Source organism: Mus caroli, chromosome 5 (assembly GCF_900094665.2).
Source record: "Mus caroli chromosome 5, CAROLI_EIJ_v1.1, whole genome shotgun sequence".
NCBI classification, from domain to species: Eukaryota; Metazoa; Chordata; class Mammalia; order Rodentia; family Muridae; genus Mus; species Mus caroli.
Genome location: NC_034574.1, coordinates 69,449,005 through 69,469,175, shown reverse-complemented (window position 1 = coordinate 69,469,175; position 20,171 = coordinate 69,449,005). Strand labels below are relative to the sequence as shown.

The 20,171-nt window shown below is 42.1% G+C and overlaps 1 protein-coding gene across 7 annotated transcripts in view; it reads right to left on the bottom strand.

Moving 5' to 3' along the window:
- Window positions 1-3,664: 3,664 nt before the first annotated feature.
- Exoc1 (exocyst complex component 1) overlaps window positions 3,665-20,171 on the bottom strand; it is a 41,052-nt gene continuing 24,545 nt past the window's right edge. For 3 of the 7 annotated variants that reach the window (XM_029477463.1, XM_021162613.1, XM_029477460.1), the window contains 9 exons: window positions 19,418-19,523; window positions 14,461-14,624; window positions 13,793-13,900; window positions 13,202-13,278; window positions 12,113-12,341; window positions 10,323-10,506; window positions 6,856-7,055; window positions 5,861-6,055; window positions 3,672-4,342 (listed from right to left, as the gene is read on the bottom strand). In XM_029477463.1, coding sequence (XP_029333323.1) covers window positions 4,190-4,342; window positions 5,861-6,055; window positions 6,856-7,055; window positions 10,323-10,506; window positions 12,113-12,341; window positions 13,202-13,278; window positions 13,793-13,900; window positions 14,461-14,624; window positions 19,418-19,523 — 1,416 coding nt within the window. In that variant the 3' untranslated portion in view covers window positions 3,672-4,189. Of the gene's footprint in view, window positions 4,343-5,860; window positions 6,056-6,855; window positions 7,056-10,322; window positions 10,507-12,112; window positions 12,342-13,201; window positions 13,279-13,792; window positions 13,901-14,460; window positions 14,625-15,744; window positions 15,790-19,417; window positions 19,524-20,171 lie in introns of all 7 variants that reach the window. The other 4 variants (XM_029477461.1, XM_021162615.2, XM_029477458.1 and 1 more) reach the window with 2 other exon arrangements.

The window sequence follows — 20,171 nt, the reverse complement described above, 5'->3', positions numbered from 1 at the left end:
CCATAGAAACCACCAGAGGGAGGCGCTGCTCAGTCATGCTGGGGTTGGGGATCCACAGCTCTGGGCGGAGCACAGCTCTGGAGCAGGGCTGAGCTCCTGGCTTCCTGTGTCCACTGTAGAAACCTTCCTATTACAGGATAAACAGCAGTAGTCCCTACTGGAAATAGTCACCTTCTAGCTGTTCTCAAGAGCATAGTGCTTTAAATACCCATAGCTGCTTGCTGCCTTTCCCATTCCTGTCCCCAGACAACGTGTTCCTTGGTGGATACTTAAAAATGGCTGAGTTTCTGCTTGCCAGGGCTTGAACAAGAAACAACCTAACAATTGCTGGCCCCAGGAAAACCTTTAAAAAGAAAGTAAATATCAGGTATACCACGTCCTAATGAAGCCAAACAAAATTTCTTGCCCAAACTCCTCAAACCTTTGTAGACACAATGTTATTGTGCCCTGTGTGAAGATTATCCTTGTATTACTCAAATGCTGATTTCTGTGCCCCCATATCTGGTTGCAATCCTTATACTAAGGCTCTGCAGTCTCAATGTTGTGAAAACACTGGTCCCTAATTATTCTGATTGGCTAGTAAAGCTAGCTGATCAGTCAGTGACTGAGCAGGAGAGAGAATAGGAATGGACTTCCTCCCAGCCAGGGGAGCAGGGAGAGAGGGAGGAAGTGGGGATTAGCCAAGGGGAGAGTGTCCAGGAGACACCTTGAGAAAACCCCTGGAGCCCAGAGAGCCAGATCAGTACTAAGCAGCAAGTACTGTGAGATCCCGACTTAGAGCGTTTCTCCCTGGAAGGTAAAGCCCTAAAAACATTTCTAAAAATACAGCTAGAAAGAAGCTCTTTGTTCTCTGTAGCCAGCAAAAAGCCTTTTTGTTTCTATACTTTACAACCAGAGATGTGATAATTGTAAAAGACCTAGCCAGGCACTTGCCTGGCTTCCTGTGCTAAGGACACGGCGATAAAAATTCATAAAGAACTCACTCCCTACTCCCCATGCCTTGTAAATTTCACCAAAGACATCCGACAGAGAACTCTGCCCAACTCCTCCCAACTCCACCCAACTCCTCCCAATTCCTCAGCTAGCTGTTAAAAGCCCCTTACTGTTACCGCTGGGGCTCAAGGAGTTTGTCCTCAGCTAGCTGATAATAAAACCTCTTGCAGTTTGCATCAGGTGTGGTTTTCTCTTGAGTCATTGGAGTGCTGGCCAGCTCATCCTGGGACTTGAGGGGAGGCCCAGCTTCGGGGGTCTTACAGTACCACTGGGATTCTGTGTTCCTTCCATCTTCAGACATTATTTTGTTGGTTGGGCTCTGGTTCACAAATCGGCATGTTTAATATTGGCCCATGATTTTAACATGTAGCAGGTTGAAAGCCATGGCTTGTGCCAATTGTGATTGTTACACTTGGGAGGTAGTCCTTTAGAGGATTAAAATAGAGTAATACTGCTCAGTTGTTCTGCCCTTAAAACTTGTTAAATAAATATAGTAAGTCTCAAATATCTGGGAGCTAGATGGGTTAAAAGGAAAACTTATGAATTGTCACTAACAGCAAGTACTAAATCATCATCAAAAAACAAAAGGGCTGCTCATGCGTCACAGAACCCTAAAGTGGATCTTTGACCCTCTCTTTTGTCTCCTATCCCATGTTTTTTCTTGTTGGAAATGGTTTGACGTTCAGACTGTAATTTCAGGTTGTACTTACCTTTTGTAAGGTAGTTTAGGGGAGAACTTTTAGAAAGAATATTAAGTCTTCATTTAAAAAACAAAGAAGTCAAATCACTCACTTAAGATAACCCAGCAAAGAAGTGTGAAGGTTTAGGCAAGATAAACAAATGAACTGATGAACGGAAGACATTTAATGGTTCCACTGTAACTAGGCAAAGGATCTATATGCACATTATGGAAAAGCCAATGCCCTCTAGGGCAAACAGAAAAGACTATGGATCATCTCACACAATGGAAAGGTAAGCCTGGGCCATCAGGCTCTTCATGACCAGAGCTACCACTGCTCTGACTAGATCCCTAGCCCTCCACATCCTTAAAAGGAGAGGAGGGCAAGGCTAGAGGTCTTGGGCACCATAAGGACCTCCACTTTCTTTTCAGAGTGGGGGATCTTTTCTAGGACCACTATTCTCTTGCATTTCAAGGATTCATACAATGCACAAACACAAAGGGAGAGATGGAGTGCTATGGCTGGCTCAGGCTGCCCATTAGAGCCACCCGGGGGATTTGTGAAGCATCAGAGTTCCTTCCGTCTTCAGACATTATTTTGTTTGTTGGGCTCTGATTCCCAAATCGGCATGTTTAATATTTGCCCACGATTTTAACATGGAGCAGGTTGAAACCCAGTGGCTTGTGCCAATTGTGGTTGTTACACTTGTTATTTCCATATCAGACCAAGTAGAGGCCTGTTAGTGAGGAGGGCTGGGAAGGCCCACACCCAGTTTTTAGCAGGGAAATTTACAGAGGTATGGATAGACAGCCCTTCTCCTGAAGAGCACACATCTGAATTTTACAGGAGACATGAGTCACTTGGGATGTTCCTCCATGAATTTAATTCATCCCACAGGCTTTTAGGAAACTTAACCTGCACTATCTCAATAGGGTGAGAACTATGTGCACATTTCCTCTTCCTTGAGGGCCCACGTCTAAGAATTCCTAGCCCCGTCATTCTCAGCCTTCCTCATGCTGTGTGACCCTCTGAATCAGTCCCTCCACTGTAAGATTGTCGTGTTGCTACTTCATCACTGTAGTTTTGCTACTGTTATGAATTGTAATGCCAACATTTTCCAGAGATAGGTTTGCCAAAGGGGTGGCAACCTCCAGGTTGAGAACCTCTGTGTGTGCCACTGACCACCTTTCAGAGCACACTTAAGAGCGCTGGATTTTCGGCAGGGCAGGGCAGGGCAGGGCAGGGCAGGGCAGGGCAGGCTTGGCCTCCAGCCACCTGAAACCTTGGTGGGGGCTGTGTCTGAGGCCGCAGGCACCGCTAAGGATGCTCTGGTTATGCTCCCCTCCTCCTGTGACCTAGCCTCTGTTTCTACTTTCTAACTCAGGACTTAAGCAGTTAAGTGCTATAGACAATGAGCTAATGGGCAGCCTTGACCCTAGCTGCCAAGCTGATTGCAGAGACAACAGGTAACAAGTCCCAAATCAGTAATCCTTAGTGCTGGAACGACAGGCATGTACTACAGCATGACTTTTTAACCCTCCATGCCCCTGCCTGATTTTACCGGAATTTTACAATTAACCCCTGCTTTTCCACTTGTAACCCTAAGCTACAATGGCTTAATTTGTTTTAAAGTTTTATATTCAGAGAATCTCAGCACATACACGGCTCCTGGTGATGAAACCTGCAGTGTCTCCTGGCACTTCTCTACATTTCCATTCTGGCATGACTCTCCATGGAATGAGTATAGTTGTATTCATCCATCCCACTGCTGACGGACATTTAGGATGTTCAGTTCAGAGTACATGTTTCAGTATACTCCTAAATATTAAGTACTTTTGATGCTGTTAAGTCTTTTTCTAAATATTTTATTATCTTTCTTATTGTTAAAATTCTAAGTGTTCTGTGATATGAGGCCTAACAATTAATTCAGATATGCAGATTCTGTAAGAATTCGCTTTTATATGTAAGATTTATAAGACTTAAGAATATTATCAAATATCAACTTTTAATAATGTCCTTTATTTAATATACAGAGTCACATAATCCTTACAATCCAGGCTAGTAGCCGATTATCACATCAGGTCCCCTGCCCATCCATATGCACACTTGTTAGACAAGGGGACAAAACAATTCTGTGCAATGCTTTCCAAGTTCCATGATTTGTGAGCAACTGGCGCATAGTGAGTGCTGAAGAANTCCCACTGNTCCACCNAGGACAGCCGCTCGAAAACACAAGAAGCTGGCAGTAAAGCAGAATGTCCTGGCCTGTCCCTGGAAAGTGCTGAAGGCTTTTCATGATGAGATAAATGCTTAAGTGCATCCCCTGGATGTCAAATAAAACCAAGCCGCCAGCTGCTGCTCTGCTTTGAGATCTCTGGGGTAGAGCACTGCACAGTCACCTGACGTTTAGTAACAGAAATGCTTGGATCTGGCTTCTCAAAGCACCTGCTCACTCTTTACGTAGTGTTTGCTGGACTGAGACTGCATGCTCACTTCTTTTTCCTCTTTCCTAAGGTTTAGTGGGACTGTGCGATGCTGGAGCAATAGTCCAGAATGTCCTGAATAGTGAATTCCATCGTAACTCCAGATCCAGGGTAACAGCGCGCTATCAACCCCTCGAAGTGCTTGTACTGGCGGATAAACTCATCTTGCATGGAGTGCCACACCACCTATTGCAAAACAGAAAGTGAAGGCCAGACTGTGAGGGGATGACTCCATAGGCACACACGGAGAACAGGTTGTGAGACAGGCTAAGAATGTATATAACATGGTAGTTAGGAATGTGCATCCTGATGCCAACGCCCTCAGTCCTTCGACTTGTCATCTCTGTATCTGCCATCTGTCCTGTGAGCCACAAATTCCTATCTGTAAACAAGGTGTGGATAGTAACGCTCTCCCCCTGAGCTCACCAAGGGGCTAATCTAGAGCACAGGTTAGTTAGGCCAGGACTGGCATGAGCAAGCCCATTGTGCTTTAGCTGTTATCACATAAACTCTCACGTCCACATCAGATGCAGATTGGCACAATTATGTGCGGAAGCAGGACCATCATTCAGGAAGTGCAATACTTAACATTTAAGTTCCATTTTAGTCATGGTTCAACTTTTTATCTAGAATTGATGGCATAAAGTGTTGCTTGAAACTGTGGAGGGAGCCAAGAATGATCTCTACCTACAACTATGTGATAATATACCTACCATGGAGCAGACATGCAGAGGATTTCAAGACAGAATTCCATACACAGTGATGACAGGGCTTAAATTCATTGAGGTTTACCCTGAATCAGCACAGTGCAATTGAGGTCTCCTGAGGACCCAGGGAAGGTGGGGTCTATGATCGGATCTCAGAATGTACTCTTCTAGGGTCTGTCAACTGAACCTCCTCACTCCTCCATTCCTGTCAACTTAAGACCAGTCACTTTCCCCCACACCTTTTGCTTTGCGTCACTTAGCTCATGCCCTGACATCACATCTGCTACTCGTGAGCAGGACTTTTCCTCTGGGGAGTGAACACAAATGTAGCACTGTGGGTGAGTGCTTCTATGAGACTGAAATCACAATTATTCTCCATCTCTGGGCCCTCTGGCAAAGTTTATAAAGAACACAGCTTTGTTCTGTCAAATCTGGCCCTGCTGCACATGAGCTAGGCCTGCTGCCGTGTTAGTCCACCTCTCTAAAGTCTCACTTCTCTAAGAAATGAAGCAACAGTAGTGCCCACCAGAGGCTTCAATTTGAAGCTCAGAAGTCAAGAAACTTGGCTCAAATCTCACCACTGGGTGCGAGTCTGGACTCCACATCCATTTCTAGCCCTACCCCGCTCAGAGCCACGGCTCCATACAAAGCAACACTGAGCTGACTCAAAACAATGAGACAAAAACTCAGCCACCAAAGCAGCAATGCCTCACTCTAGGGAAATACAAACATCAAAGCAGCAATGACTACAATTACATAAGCAATCCCTTTGTACTGTTCATCACCTTGTCTGAGCTTTATAGAACGTCCATCTGTCTTTATTTTACTCTTGTCTGGCTGGAAGCTCAGGAAAGCTAGGCTGACCTTGACCCTGTACCCTCTGCTAGGGAGCTTTCCTCAGGGAGGAGGCAACACCCCCCCTCCCCCACCCCACAGGAGGCACCGCCCACCGCCCCGAGGAGGTGCAGTGCCACCCGCCCTCTGAGGAGGCGCCCACCTGCAGTAAGTTCTCCTCCTCACACAGGTGCTTGTCTACCTTCTTGTAGAGGTTGTCCAGGCCCTTCTTCACCTCCTTGCCTGGATACTCTTTAATGACTTTGCGAAGCTCTTGCTTGTTGAACGCCAGCTGGTAGCTCACCTCCTCCTCCCGAATGCCCTGGGCTACTCGAGCTTCAACGCCTTCAAAGAAATGCTTCAAGGAAATGGAAAGGGATAATGGATAAGTACTACTTATTGTTACCTGAACTTCTGAAAAGCCAGGCTCAATGCTGTAAGCACATGGGCGTTAAGACAGTCGTGTATCTCCATGCTACAAGTGATAACTGCTGCGAACATTTGGACTATCTTCTGTTTCTTTAAGTGGGCACACAAACTATAATCTGCTACATTTGCTATTTAATGTTAAAAACTCAGGGTTTCTATCTCAGCCTCCTGCATGTTGGGATTACAAACACAAACCCTTATACCCAGCAAAACCATCATTTCTTAATTTTATAATTTATCTTTTACATAGGGAGAAGACTCAAGTCAGGAAAGGAACTACACTATATACACAAAGCTTTTGAAATTGTCCCCTGAACTACATAAAAGTTGGCCATTTATGAGGAAAAAAATGGGAAAAGCTCAGTCAGGGTTCAAGTTTCTGTGTCTGTAAAATGGAATAACAGTATCTTAGTTCTTATTATTACTCTATTGTGAATTATTTATTTACTTTGAGACACAGTTCTCCTAAGTTGCCCACACAGGCACTGAACGTAAGTTATAGTCCTCTTGTTTCAGCCTTCTAGGCAGTGAGGATTACAGGAGTTTCTACTGTAAATTTACAAATTAAAAGAAACTACCTATGGAATATATCTATTAATGCCTTGATGCTGGCAGCTTCCTCAACAACGTCTTTCAGTCCTCATTCCCGTATCAGTACACAGAAAATTTATTCTGATGTAAACTGATGCAGGATTCAAAACCAGGAAACCATGGAATAAAGATATTTACATTTAGCTTTTCAAGGGGCTGTCCTAAAGAGTAGATGACGTAGGACTGAAGGTGGTCGGTGTACTTCTGCTTGGCTTCTTTCTTCTCAGCTTCAAGACATGAGATTTTCAGACGAGAAAGTGTTGCAAAAATATGGTGAAAGTTCTCCATCATGACCACATCCCTGGGCGTCTTCTGGCTCTCATTTGCTACTTTCTCCACTGAAATCAATGCAGAAAAAGGAAGAAAACCTTCTCTGATATGAGTTAAATAGTTCAGGACTAACCACAGTATTTTGCATCACAAGGCCCTCACAGCCTCCTGAAACAGAGGGCCATCTTCAAACAATACCATGCACATGTGGAGATTCAGTATGGAGGGAGTAAAGGTGAGTTTTCAAATCAGTGACGGAATTGTGAATTATAACTCTATGTTAGGACAGATGACTCATGCCATGGGTAGATTCTAAAATACCCAAATACTTAAATAAAAATCACCAACAGGATCATAAACATCAAGAAAAATCTATCTAGATGCAAATTAGGTTTTGGTGATAGCATGAACTTCTGAAGAATGACTCAACACAGGAGTTGAGGAAAAGGATGACACGAAACCTGAAAACTCCTACGTGGACACGAAGTGCAATGAACTGAGCGAGTGCATGTACAGAGCGCTGGCGGGAAGGGATACAAAGACCGACCGGTAGTAAGATCCAGCGCTGAAGAATATACAGAGCAAGTTAACTTCCACCAAATGCTCGAAGCACTAAACTGGTATAAGCTCTCTGCACTAGCACCATAATTTAGCAAAGCCTTGATACATACACAAACCTTTGAACAACCAATTGCATTTCCGGCTGGAAACAAACTAAGCCATTCTAATGGCATAATCAGTAAGTAAGTAGTGATAGACAGAAACCTCATGGTTAATGATTAAAATGATTGCAGACACTGTGATGGTTGGTTTTGTCAGTTTGACAGAATCTAGAATGATGTGAGAGATGGGCCTTGGAGCATGGCTGCAAGTGGGTGGTTGGTTACATAACTGAAGTGGGCAGAACTGCCCACTGAAGGTGGTACCATTCCCTAGGCAGGGGATCTGTATTAGCACAGAGAAACTGAATACTAACACACACGAATTCAGTGCTACCAACTTCTGACTGTAGACGTAATGTGACAGCTGTTTCCAGCTCCAGCTTCTCATGACCTAAGCTCCCCGCTATGAGCTAAAATTAAATCTTTCTCTTGAGTTGCTTTTTTTTTTTGAATTAGGCTAGTGTATCAAAGCAACAGGAAAAAAAAAAAACTAACACAGACATCTATATCAACTGACAAGGAAGATCAAAAGGATTATGGAGTTAAGTAGTTCTAGTGTATGGAAAATTAAACTAAAAACTTTTGATTACAAAACCATACACATAAAACATGCCTATATATGAGAGGGGCATGGAAAAATATGTAAGTAGAAACATTATATGTTATAAATAATCTTTCCCTTTAAAAAATCCTGTTTTCGTGTTTTCTGTGAGAGTATATCAGCATATATATATTTAGAACCAGATAAAACAATTAAAACTCTTTCTAATAGGCATATGTATGTGTCTATTGCATGGATTTCTATGGGTATGTGTAGTGCCTCTGTAGGCCAGAAGAGGGCAGATGCTGAGTCAGAGTTCCAGGCATGTGTATGCCACCTGGTCTGGGTTCTGGTGAACAGCAGCATGTGCTCTGAACCTGCCGGCCAGTCTTGCCACTCCCCAACTAAACTACTGAACACTTAAATACCAAGCACCCAATCCTAAGGCTTATCTATCCTTTAAGCTTGCTTTCACAAAAAAAAAATGTTACATGCACTATGACACAATGCAACTTCCTGTTCATTTTTGCTATTGAAATCATTAAGTGTAATCAGATAGTTTCAAATAAAAGAACATCTTTCTGTACCAGTGTCATGCAGCTTGAGGCCAGGGATGGTGACTCGCCCTGAAGTTCTTTTCTTGTTCGGGTTTATTTTGGCAATGTGGGTTTTTTGTTTGTTTTTTTCTATATAAAGTTGAGAATTGCTCTTTCAAGGTCTATAAAAAAATTGTGTTGGAATTTTAATGGGGATTGTATTGAATTTGTAGATTGCTTTTGGTATGATGGCCATTTTCACTATGTTAACCCTACCGATCCATGAGCACAGGAGATCTTTCCATCCTCTGATATCTTACTCAATTTCTTTCTTCAGGGACTTGAAGTTCTTATCATACAGATCTTTCACTTGCTTGGTTAGAGTTACACCAAGATATTTTTTATTATTTGTGGCTATTCTAAAGGGTGTTGTTTCCCTAATTTATTTCTCAGACTGTTTATCATTTGTATAAAGGAGGGCTATTGATTCCTTTGAGTTAATTTTGTACCCAACCACTTTGCTGAAGGTGTTTATCAGCTGTAGGAGTTCTCTGGTAGAATTTTTGGGGTCACTTATGTATACTATATAGCATCCACAAATAGTGATACTTTGACTTCTTCTTTTCCAATCTGTATCCCCTTGATCTCCTTTCAAAATGTCCCTGAGTGGACTCTCACACAGGTCTGTGCATACTACTAACCACCCTGTGGAACCTGACTGATAAAACCTGAAGCTGAAGTGGATGCAGGCGTCCCTATCACCTTCAGAGGATCCTTGCTAAAATGCATATTTATCCTAGGAGGTCATTCTGTCCATTTAGAAAATGGTCTTCAATTCTGCAATAGTAATAAGGCTCTGACAGGTCAGGGGAGAAGCTACTTAGTTTCCACATTTCATAGATGCTCAATTTCACACAGCTTAAAGAGATATAATGTTGGGGATTGTTTCTGGTGTTGCTATATATTGAAATGCTAAATACTGGCCCCTAAGATCTGGTTGTAGATCCTTAATTATACCAAGTGATGCTATGTAAACCTAGCTCCCCAATTTAAAGCTATTGATTAAATAAAAATAGCTACAGCCAATTACTGGGGAGAATAGAAAGAGGCTGAGCTTCAGTTACTGGGCGGAGCATCCCAGGTAGGGACCAGGAGGAGGGCGGGGAAAGAAGAAGAGAGGAGGAAGGAGGAGAAAGACAGACGGAGAGAACAAGAGGTTTCCATCAGAGCTGATGGACCAGGAGCACATGCCCGAGTGAAATGCCCCGAGGACAGACTGATGGAGCAGAGATAACCCGGCAAGGCACACACAGCATGTACTCGGGGAGCCAAGCTGGGGAGTTAACAGTCTAGTGTTAGAAAAGAACTCAGGGCTATTTCCCCAGTAATTGTGCTGAAGCCAATTAAATGAATCCATAGGGCTCTGCCGTGATTACTGGGGGGCTGGCTAGGTTACTATTAATAACTAATATTGTTAGTAAGATCCATTTGAACTACAGACTACTGAAAACAGTGAGCATGGCTACACCCAGCTTCAGTTACCCAGGAACAATGCAAAGAGGCGCAACATTCCTTACAACAAACCATGAAACTCACCGTTAATGAACACTCCTCTGATTAATTTGGTGTATGCTTTGTCCAGATCGCCACGGCGTTCAGCATTTTTGAAAATTGATTCTGCGAGCCCAGCAAATTCTTCAAATTCAGCAACAAATGGAAGAATTCCTACTTTACTTTTCTTTGAGATCTTTACTTCTTCCATTTGTCTTATTTGGTTACTCTAAAGTTTGGCAGAAAGCAAGGAGAGAGGAAAAAGCCAAGCGACTTAGAAAACATCTATAAGCAAATGCACACATCAGTGCCCAGGGCATTACAGATGCTGTCAGAGCTCGACTGAAGAGGATCCTGGAGAGAACCAGTCCTCTGCAACACAAACGCTGCTGTATTTTATTTAGAAAATAAAAGAAGAAAAATTAAGTTTAGTTAAAAATGAGTCAACCAAGGGTTTTGAACTTCCAGGCTGTGTTCCAACAAGAAGCAGTTTATATTTCTATAGTTCGTGAAAAGACAGGGACAGGCAGGTGTGCACGAAGGCTCGGGCAGAGCCAAGGCTGTGGGGTGGAGGACATCCCTAGTTTATTTCTGTTTTGTGGCCGTGGGGCTAAGTTGGGAAAGTATAACCACTTCCAATTCCAACTCATCTAGAACTTTGATTTACACAACAAATCTCTATGGGCTGGGCTGGGGTGGGGCATGGTGGGTGGAGCCTAGAGCCTTACACATTCCAGGTAAGCTATGTACTATGAAATACACTCCCAATCCAGACAGTACTACTCTTTCTCTCTCTCTTTTTCTTCCTTCCTTCCTTCCTTCCTTTTTCTTCCTTCCTTCCTCTTTCTTTCTTTCTTTCTTTCTTTCTTTCTTTCTTTCTTTCTTTCTTTCTTTCTTGATGTTATTTATTTTCTGTATCTGAGTACACCGTAGCTGTCATCAGACACACCAGGAGAGGGCATCAGATCCCATTACAGATGGTTGTGAGTCACCATGTGGTTGCTGGGAATTGAACTCAGGACCCCAGAAGCACAGTCAGTGCTCTTAACCGCTGAGTCATCTCTCCAGCCCTGAGTGCTATTTTCTTAAGTGTAAAACAATGGCAAAGGTTTTAATTGCCCTTAATCTTTCATCTGTCATTATTTTATGAATATTTAACTTATAGGCTATATATGAGAAACATTCAAATGACAAAAATTCAAAGATACATTAAAAAGATGAAAGTGTTTCAAAGAACTGGGTTTAGCCCAGTTCATTCCTACAAATTGCCAAAGTCTGACAGGAACAATAAAGCTACATATGCTGCTGCTTATGAGAGAGCCCCAATGACTGAAGAAGTTATTAGCAGTGTGTGTCTCTGTGTAGCTCTGGCTGTCCTGAACTCTATAGGTAGATTAGGCTGACATGAACTCAAGAGATCTACCTGCCTCGGCCTTGGAGTGCTGGGACTGAAGCCATGCGCCATCATGCACAACAACTGATTTTTAAAAGAAAGTATGATTATTAAACCTTGTATACTATTAAATAAAAGTATAATAATGTAAAGTCATCAGTTAAAATAAGTTAATTTTACGAGAATATATGAAAATAGGAATAAATCCAAATGCCTTTCAATTGCTTCACTAAGTCACAAGTCACAGATGAGTATCTTGTGTCATGAGGAGCCCAGAGGCTCACTCAGGCAGCTGTCAGCAGACTCTGCATTTTAGTCTGTTTCAATGGGTGACTGCCAGTCCCCAGGCTTCCCAGCTCTATGCATCATGAACAGCAAACCCTAGGTTATATGAATTAGCTGTTTTTTATGATTTGTTCTTGGGTTACTTTATACAACTTACAATGCATTTGTCAAAGTTCCTCTTCACAGTCACCAAAACGTTTCCTAATGTAGTACTTAGAAAAGATGCTGGGTCCACGTTCTGTGCGGTCCACACGTGGTGACTCATTTTGACCAGCATGTACAGGGAGTTAAAACTATCTACTTTGTCTCCTAATGCAATTAGGTTGTTCAGTTCTGGTTCAATGCAACGGAATATTTTGATCATCATTTGGCGAATCATATCTTTTCTGTCCAGAAAGCATGAAAAAACATATAGTTAGTATAAACTTCAGGTAAATTCACCTTTAACTGTGACGGTAATGTACTATATAAAAACACAGCTAAACACTGGTGCTGCAAGTAAAAGGATGAAACTCTAGTGAACCATTCTACAGCAGTTCTGAATGCAAAAATAGCTGACCAATAAGTTTTATCATTCTGATTAGCTCTGCTTCAGTTTGCAAAGCTGGGCACTGAACTGTGCTTTTCCATTGCTAAGAAGTCCACTACAGTTTGAAGCCTACTTTCTGGCAGCAAACACTAGCACTGCCTAATCCACCTGTGACTACCAGACAGGCGTTCACAAGCCCTTGTGCAGGACCAATATCACTTCCTAATGAGACAGTGAGCACATGTGATGATAACGTGCTCATTGTCAACCCAACGAGACAAGCCTTCATGTACATCTGTGAAAGTTATCTATGCTACGTTGCTTCTGGACACGCCCGGGAGCAGGGCATTACCTTGTGTTAGTCGAGGTAGGAAGATCTGCCTACTATGGGTGGCACCATTCCCTGGGCTAGATTCGGACTATAGAAAGGAGAAAGTGATCCCAACACAGACATTCATTGCTCTGCTCCTTCTTGACAAGTGATGGAGCATGACCACATGCTTCAAGTTCCTGCTGCCTTGATTTCCCCACCTGAACTGCAGGCCAAAATAAACCCTTTGCTTCTATCAGGGTTTTCCCTCACCGTAGCAACAAAAGCATAACAGCATAACAGGTCTGTATGGGTACCAGCAGCTGACGGAAATCAATGAGAAACACTTCCTTATGTCTCAACTAAAGTTCATGTTTTCTAGAACATACACGGTAATGAATACATACTCAGAGGACACAGGCAGCAGGGTGCCAGAACTGTGCTGCCGTGATAATGAGCCTCCATCCAGGTCTTCTGCTTCAGTCTGAAAACATATTCACATATAATGAAAAGACCAACACAGTGACACATCCTGATTAAGATTGCTTTTTGAATGATGTTCTCTACAGAAGAAATGCAGCCAGGCGTGGTGGCGCATGCCTTTAATCCCAGCACTCGGGAGGCAGAGGCAGATGAATTTCTGAGTTCGAGGCCAGCCTGGTCTACAGACTGAGTTCCAGGACAGCCAGGGCTACACAGAGAAACCCTGTCTCAAAAAACCATTAAAAAAAAAAAAAAAAAGAAATGTAGACATTTCCTATCTAATTAATTTAGAGGTTGTCAGCTTAAGAACTCTGGAATAATAGAAATCTAAAACCAACTACCTTCCTGTTTTCTGTATTTTGTGAATAATAAAAATACCTCAAGATTGATTTACTGCAAATCCTTCCCTTTTCTGTTTGAATACTGAAATTGTGAACACAGAATACAAAAGTAACTAGGTCAATTATATTACATTACAGACTATAAATACCGTCCAAAAAAATGTTAAGTCATACCATTGATGCGGACATGTTTTGATGCTGCTGTAGTTTGAAAAATTTACTTATGAAGTCCTGTTCTGCCAGACACAGTGGCTCCAGTTCACTCAGCACCTGTTCAAAGATCTGCAGGAGACCACACGGCCGAGGATTAAAGAACTGCATGGAACTCTTGAACAACACTCCACATTTAATTCACTCTTTGGCAAGGACACAGATCATTGAATAATCTGGTAAGTCTAGGAGTCCCCCAATATGCCAAAGACAAACTCTCCCAAGACTGACAGAGTAACACAATATCAGAGTGAAACAGACCGAAAGGAACACTCACAGTTGCTCCACTTCAAATATGGAAGGAGGAAGACACATTTTGAAACTTACTTGAGGCATGGCAGCCAACAGTGAAGCTGTTTCTTCAAATTCTGGATTCTGTCATTCCTCAAACAACTTAGTTGTGATTTTATTTGCACATCATATTTCTAACAAGTAAATGCCAACGAATCTTTATGTTACTGAATTGATAATAATATTTTAGTTGCCCCTTTGACTGGGATTTTTTTTTTTTTCACATTCAAATCAGAATTGGAAGGACATAAGAATGACTTAAAAAGTGTCTCAGAACCTGCATCTCTGAAAACACTCAAGGCAACCACAATCTCAATGTTAAGAATTGTCTGTGATTTTACCTTATCAAACTTGGTTCTGTCAGCCACATCGAGGTCAGAGGCGGACATGTTCCCCATGTCCAGGAGGGAGGACGACTGGGACCTGCGACTGCCCGAGCTCTGAACACTGAGTTTATTCAGGCTAGAAGTTGATCCAGTGAGTTTCCCAGAGCTTCCATGGAGACCTAAGAAACAACAGACCTTTGAAAGCTGTGTCTCATGAATGAGAGACCTACCGTCTGCCTCAGGGCCACCTTCTAGTCTTGGTCTTCCAGGACTCAGATTCTACTACATGTTTTGCAGAGTCCTTGGTATTCATTAACACTGGGTCCTACTGCAGAGAATACTGTAAATGAAAGGAAAACTACATCTGTCTATGGCCCAGGACGGAAGGGACCTTACTGACTGCATCGTCTATACCCTGTCCCATCCCATCCTAAAGGTAGAGCTATGGTGCTCTCAGCTAAAGCAGATGGGGCAGGGACACAGATGAGGGTCACTGAGTACTGTGCTAACACTACAGCTGACATGACCCTGTGACAGTTCTAAAGTTCTGAGTAGTCTCTATCCTAAACACCAAGGTTAAGGTGAGCCACGTATAACTTCTTGAAAAGTCCATCATTTATGATTAAATTTACTACGTTCCTGAGTCTAGAGACCCAAACTAAGGAATTAATGGATCATTCTTAGAAGAACATAAAATGCTTAGATTCAGAATATAAACAAGAAAACACTTGAAAAACCCCACAGTTCTTGATTACTATTCAATTAATTTGTACTAGTTACTAAGGGGCAGAATGGAAACAGTTCTAATAGGGGCAATTCAAGCTTTGGCCTCAGTATACAAACCACTACCAGGCCAGTTTTCCTACTGCTCTGAACTGTGTGTGCATGTGTGGGCAGAAGCCAGCGGTATGGGAGCCTATGGAGCTCGAGTCCCAGGGCTGTGAGCCGCCTGAGGTGAGTGCTCTCAAAGAGCAGTACTTGCTCCTAACTGCTGATCCCTCCCTCCAGTGCCCTGAGAGTAACGTATAGCTCTTCTAAACAGAGCCTGCAACACAAGTGCGATGTTAAGGTTCTCATAAATTTCTGACCACAAAGCTTCCACTCCTTGCTGTGTAACTGTAACCACGTCACTTATTTCTTGGATGTACAGACAACCACCATGCTGGGTTTCTTTTTTCCAATACCTGGCGATTCGGTGCAATCAACATATCTGCTATTAATGTTTTTCAAGACAAACAGCTACCATCTAGACATTAACGACATGCACTGAGTGCCTACTAGCACAGTAAGCATACTCACTCTCTGTTTCCTGTTTGACAGCACTTTCTTTTCGAGGCAGTGTAGCTGTGATGGATTAGGTTGCAAGCATCAAAGACAAAGACAAGTTAATAAACTGCAATTTGCACAAACCATGCACAAGAGGCAGTTAAAGCTCTAGTTTAAAAGACACATGCAAAGAACTATGAGCACTGACTAACGAGAAGTGCACACACGTGTAGTTACTCAGACTATCGAGAACGCACGACAAGTTTACAGACCTTTGATGTAGGATTTCTAACGTATTATTCAAGAAGAATATCAGGGTTTAACCCTCTCCCCCAGCCTTTTAGATGGATGGGATTATTGTTTTAGTTGGTACACTTATGTTTAAAAGAATAAGTTCATAAGGTTGTGCTTGCTGAAAATGAAGCTCCAGTAATTTACTACAGTAAGGAATGAAGGGGTAGCTTTAGACACCAGCAATCTTATTCTGAAAGCCCCTGAAGGAGCCTTCAGCACACCCATCTTTTACTTTATTTGTTAAAGATTATGTAAAAATAGGGCTTTAACATTAAAATCAAATATATAGTGAATTCCCTGGTAACCAGCCTGTGAACAGAAGACTGTAAAGTGGGGAAACAGCCGTCAGGAGCTGTGTGGAAGAGTAAGACTGGCAGACAAAGGAGCTAAGGAAGTCGGAACTCTATTATGGTCACTTGGCATTTATTTTATTCTCATAATATCTATAGGTCAACTTCTGATCTTATGCTTTATGCTGTAAAACATTCTGAACTCACTTACTCCGAAGGTAAGGCAAGGCAAGAAATAAATTGCATAATATGATTAAAGAATAAACTATAATAAACCTAAGACCATCTTAAAAACAGGTGCCAGGCCACATGTGAGGCAAGCCCTGAGCTGGCCATCCCAGCGCTGCTGCGTTAGTCAGTTCCACCTTCCTCCCCTGATGCTCAAGGGGATGTGAGACAAGCAGCCTAGACATTACTGCGGCAACATCACAGTGCAGCTGACTTCACCGAAGTGAACACTGCTGCCTGCGGTCTTCAGGTGTCACTGTGCATGCTCACCTGTGTACTGCAGACTAAGAGTCTGTTTTGTTTTTAAGCAGACGGTCATGACTAGTTACCAGTACTGCTTATTAGTTATAACGTTCTAGACTCCCTCTGAGCTGCAGATTCTCCTGTAACGTCCGTCTTACGTATCTTTAAGTGATCCCCAGTAGAAGACAAACCCAATAGCTGCAGTGGGTAGGGCCTGTGCTCACTGCTGCACTTTCAGCTCAGCACTGTGTTTATTTGTATGACGGAAATCATTACTCTTCCACCAAGCCTCAGATCCAGTCTTGCAATCAAATACTTTGGAATCAAAGGCTTACTTAGCTAGGGTGAGAAACAATGATAAGGTGATTTTAGGCACTTCTTTAAAGATTGCACAGTGTTAAACGGGAGCATTATAATCACGTAATTATATATACAAAGGAACGAAAGCCTCCTCTATCTTTACAGATAACTCAGTAGTTTTGTTATATTTGCCAAACCAAGGATAGAGCCCAAGTATTAGCACTGCCTTGCTACCCCAGTGACACATCTGTCTTTAAGGTATCTGTCCTAAGTGAGGAAGGAAAAAAACAGTAAAAGTGGTAACTGTAAAAAGAATCACTCAATTTCCTTTGCCTCCATCATGTTGAGTACATCTGGAGAAGAGGAGACTCCATCAGAGTGCCAATCCCAGGAGGGAAATCCTATGCCCCTGAATAGGTCGAGGTAAAGCTATTAATCAAAAGAGGGAATAACTTATATAGAGATCCTATCACAAAGAAGAGATATCCTCTTGGCATCTTCAACCTATTTTGACTTTCTTGAAGTACGTGATCTTAAAGATAAAATCAAGTTTTCAAAAAGCAAGAGCCTCCCTCCTCACTGCCCCCAGCATCCTGATGATGTCCATTATGTCACATTCATCCTTTTGTAGGGTTTCCAGAGCAAGTTCAAAGCAGAAGCTTCTATTTAGAACTCTGAGTCACTGAAAAGCTAACTTTCCAAATGTGGGGACTTTCAGTTTTAATTATAATTACTGTTCAAATTCAATTAAACAATCTGGATCATTGAGAAAGGACTCTTGGGAAAAATCTCCATCCTACTGAATTCAGAATTTCTGAAGTCATATGTGTTTATTCTGAATGTAACTTTAAAATGTTAATGAGTCAAATCTCGAGAGATGAACAATCTGCTGTTGCTCTCTGTAGTTTTTCTTCTCTTGCATTTGATAACAAAATAACTGATACTATAATTTGTATGATGAATTATCACAAATTACTCTCTTATCCAATGATATTTAATAGAGTATTGAAAATTTATCATTTTGTTATGACATTGTTTTAAAAGTGTACAATACATTCTAAACCTATATTATGTAAATTAAAATATTTTAGCAAGGTAATTTAAGAATTTAGGGTAGGAAAAGAAAAGGCTTAAGCTCTAGGATAACATGATAATATAAAGCTACTATTGTATTTTTATTTCATTTATCTTTATGTGTATCCAACTTGTTTTCACATGCAGAAGAGATTTCTCAGCATTAAGTGGCACACTAAGAAGTGATGACAAAAATACTTCATGAAAACATTAAACATGTAACTGCATTATATTATGCTCTTTGCCCCAAAACGGCACAGCATATCCACAGTGAAACAGCAACAAGGCTCTAAACACACTGCTGTTTAAGAACAGTTAGCCTTTAGGGTGAGTTAGCATTTCTGTTGTCAAAGCCTACTGTCCAAGAGAGGGTTTTACAAAGGGTAGCATATTAACAGACAAACCCAAACTGCTTCAATTTCCAGATTACAATCATTAATAGTGAGTCCCAAATTAGGACATCTAAAGACAGCGATGCTCAATGCTGCTGCCTGCTTCCTGTAGATGCTTAGGGCATAGGCTCCTTTCAACAGTCAATGCTAAACTCAGTGTTCTAAAGGGAGTCCGCAGACACACCGAGGAGTGCACAATGTAGCCCTTAAAGGCCAGGTTTGGACTTGACTAGGCACAGAACTCCATCCAAAGAGAACTCCAGAGATGGGTACATGCAAGAGCAGAACGTGGCCTCAGCACATCCTTTCCTAGCTTCATACTTTCACTGGCTCTTCTCTTAAACACTGTTCTTATCCCTTTAAATGTTAGGGAAGAAAAAAGCAACAGGCCCCAAATATATTGCTTAAGAAAAATAAGGTACAATTACAAGGGAGATTCTGGTGACATTTTTATATACCCTTGGCAGAGAGAAAGAAACCCACTTTTCTAAAATTCAAAGCAGCCAGTGAGAAGTAGGAAGCCAGGAACGACCTAGTTCTTTCTCTGCAGAGAGCAATGACTTGTCCCCACCTGCAACAGTCTCTGGATCAGAAACCACACTCTCAGCAATTTCCAGTGTGACCCTTGTCTAACCCTCTCTACCAGGCTGCACTGCACACATTACCTCTGCTTCCCCTATCCACAGCGACCTCACAACTCAGCGTGTGCCCGGCTTCTGCTGGACTGACACACTACAGAACCTTAGTGTGTGGAGAACACAGGTACAGATGCCCGCCTCTTCAGCTCTATGTGTTTGCTCCCAACTTGTTTAAAAGCCTCAGAGTCCCATCTCAGTAAGAAAGATTACTCTCAATAGGAGACACTGAGCCTACGGCCAGGCTTACCAAACTTCTTGCTTTCTTTAGAGGTGCCAGTCATCTTCATCTTTGCAACTTCAAAGAAATCTTTGATTTCTCTTTCATATAGTCGGGATAAATAATCCATGTAATTCTTAAAATAAATGGAATAAGCAATTATCGGTAAGCTAATTTAACTAAATTTTTAATAGTCTTCCCCTTAAATCCTTCATGCTTGTAAAACCCTTCTGTATTTCAGAGAATATAAAAAGTTAGACTATTTTCTCTTTGAGAAGAAACAAATCAAAATAGGTAGCATATCATTACAATGTACAGAAACATCAAGTCAAGCAATCATACTTACGTGTTACCTTGGTACATTCTAACTACGGTGACAAGCACAATCGCTAGGGTCTGTGAACCAGAGTGGCAGCATACTGTTCTAGTGTGGAGGGTATAGCATAATCCATTAATTGACTTCCCTAACAAAGGACACTCAAAGTCGTTGTTGTGACAGTATCACAGACTTCAGGTTCCTTGGGAGTTTCTCATGAGCACATTACTGGGTTGGAGAGTATGGCAATCTTTCTGAGGCTTTCGGGCCACTGGGAATCTTTCCACCTCTCCCTTTACACTGCCCTGTTGCCCAACAGTGTCAGTGGTAATGGAGGGGAATCTTCCAATTCCACTGAACCTTTGCCAGGTGTACTGGCTATTTTTGTGTCAACTTGACACAGCTGGAGTTATCACAGAGAAAGGAGCTTCAGTTGAGGAAATGCCTCCATGAGATCCAACTGTAAGG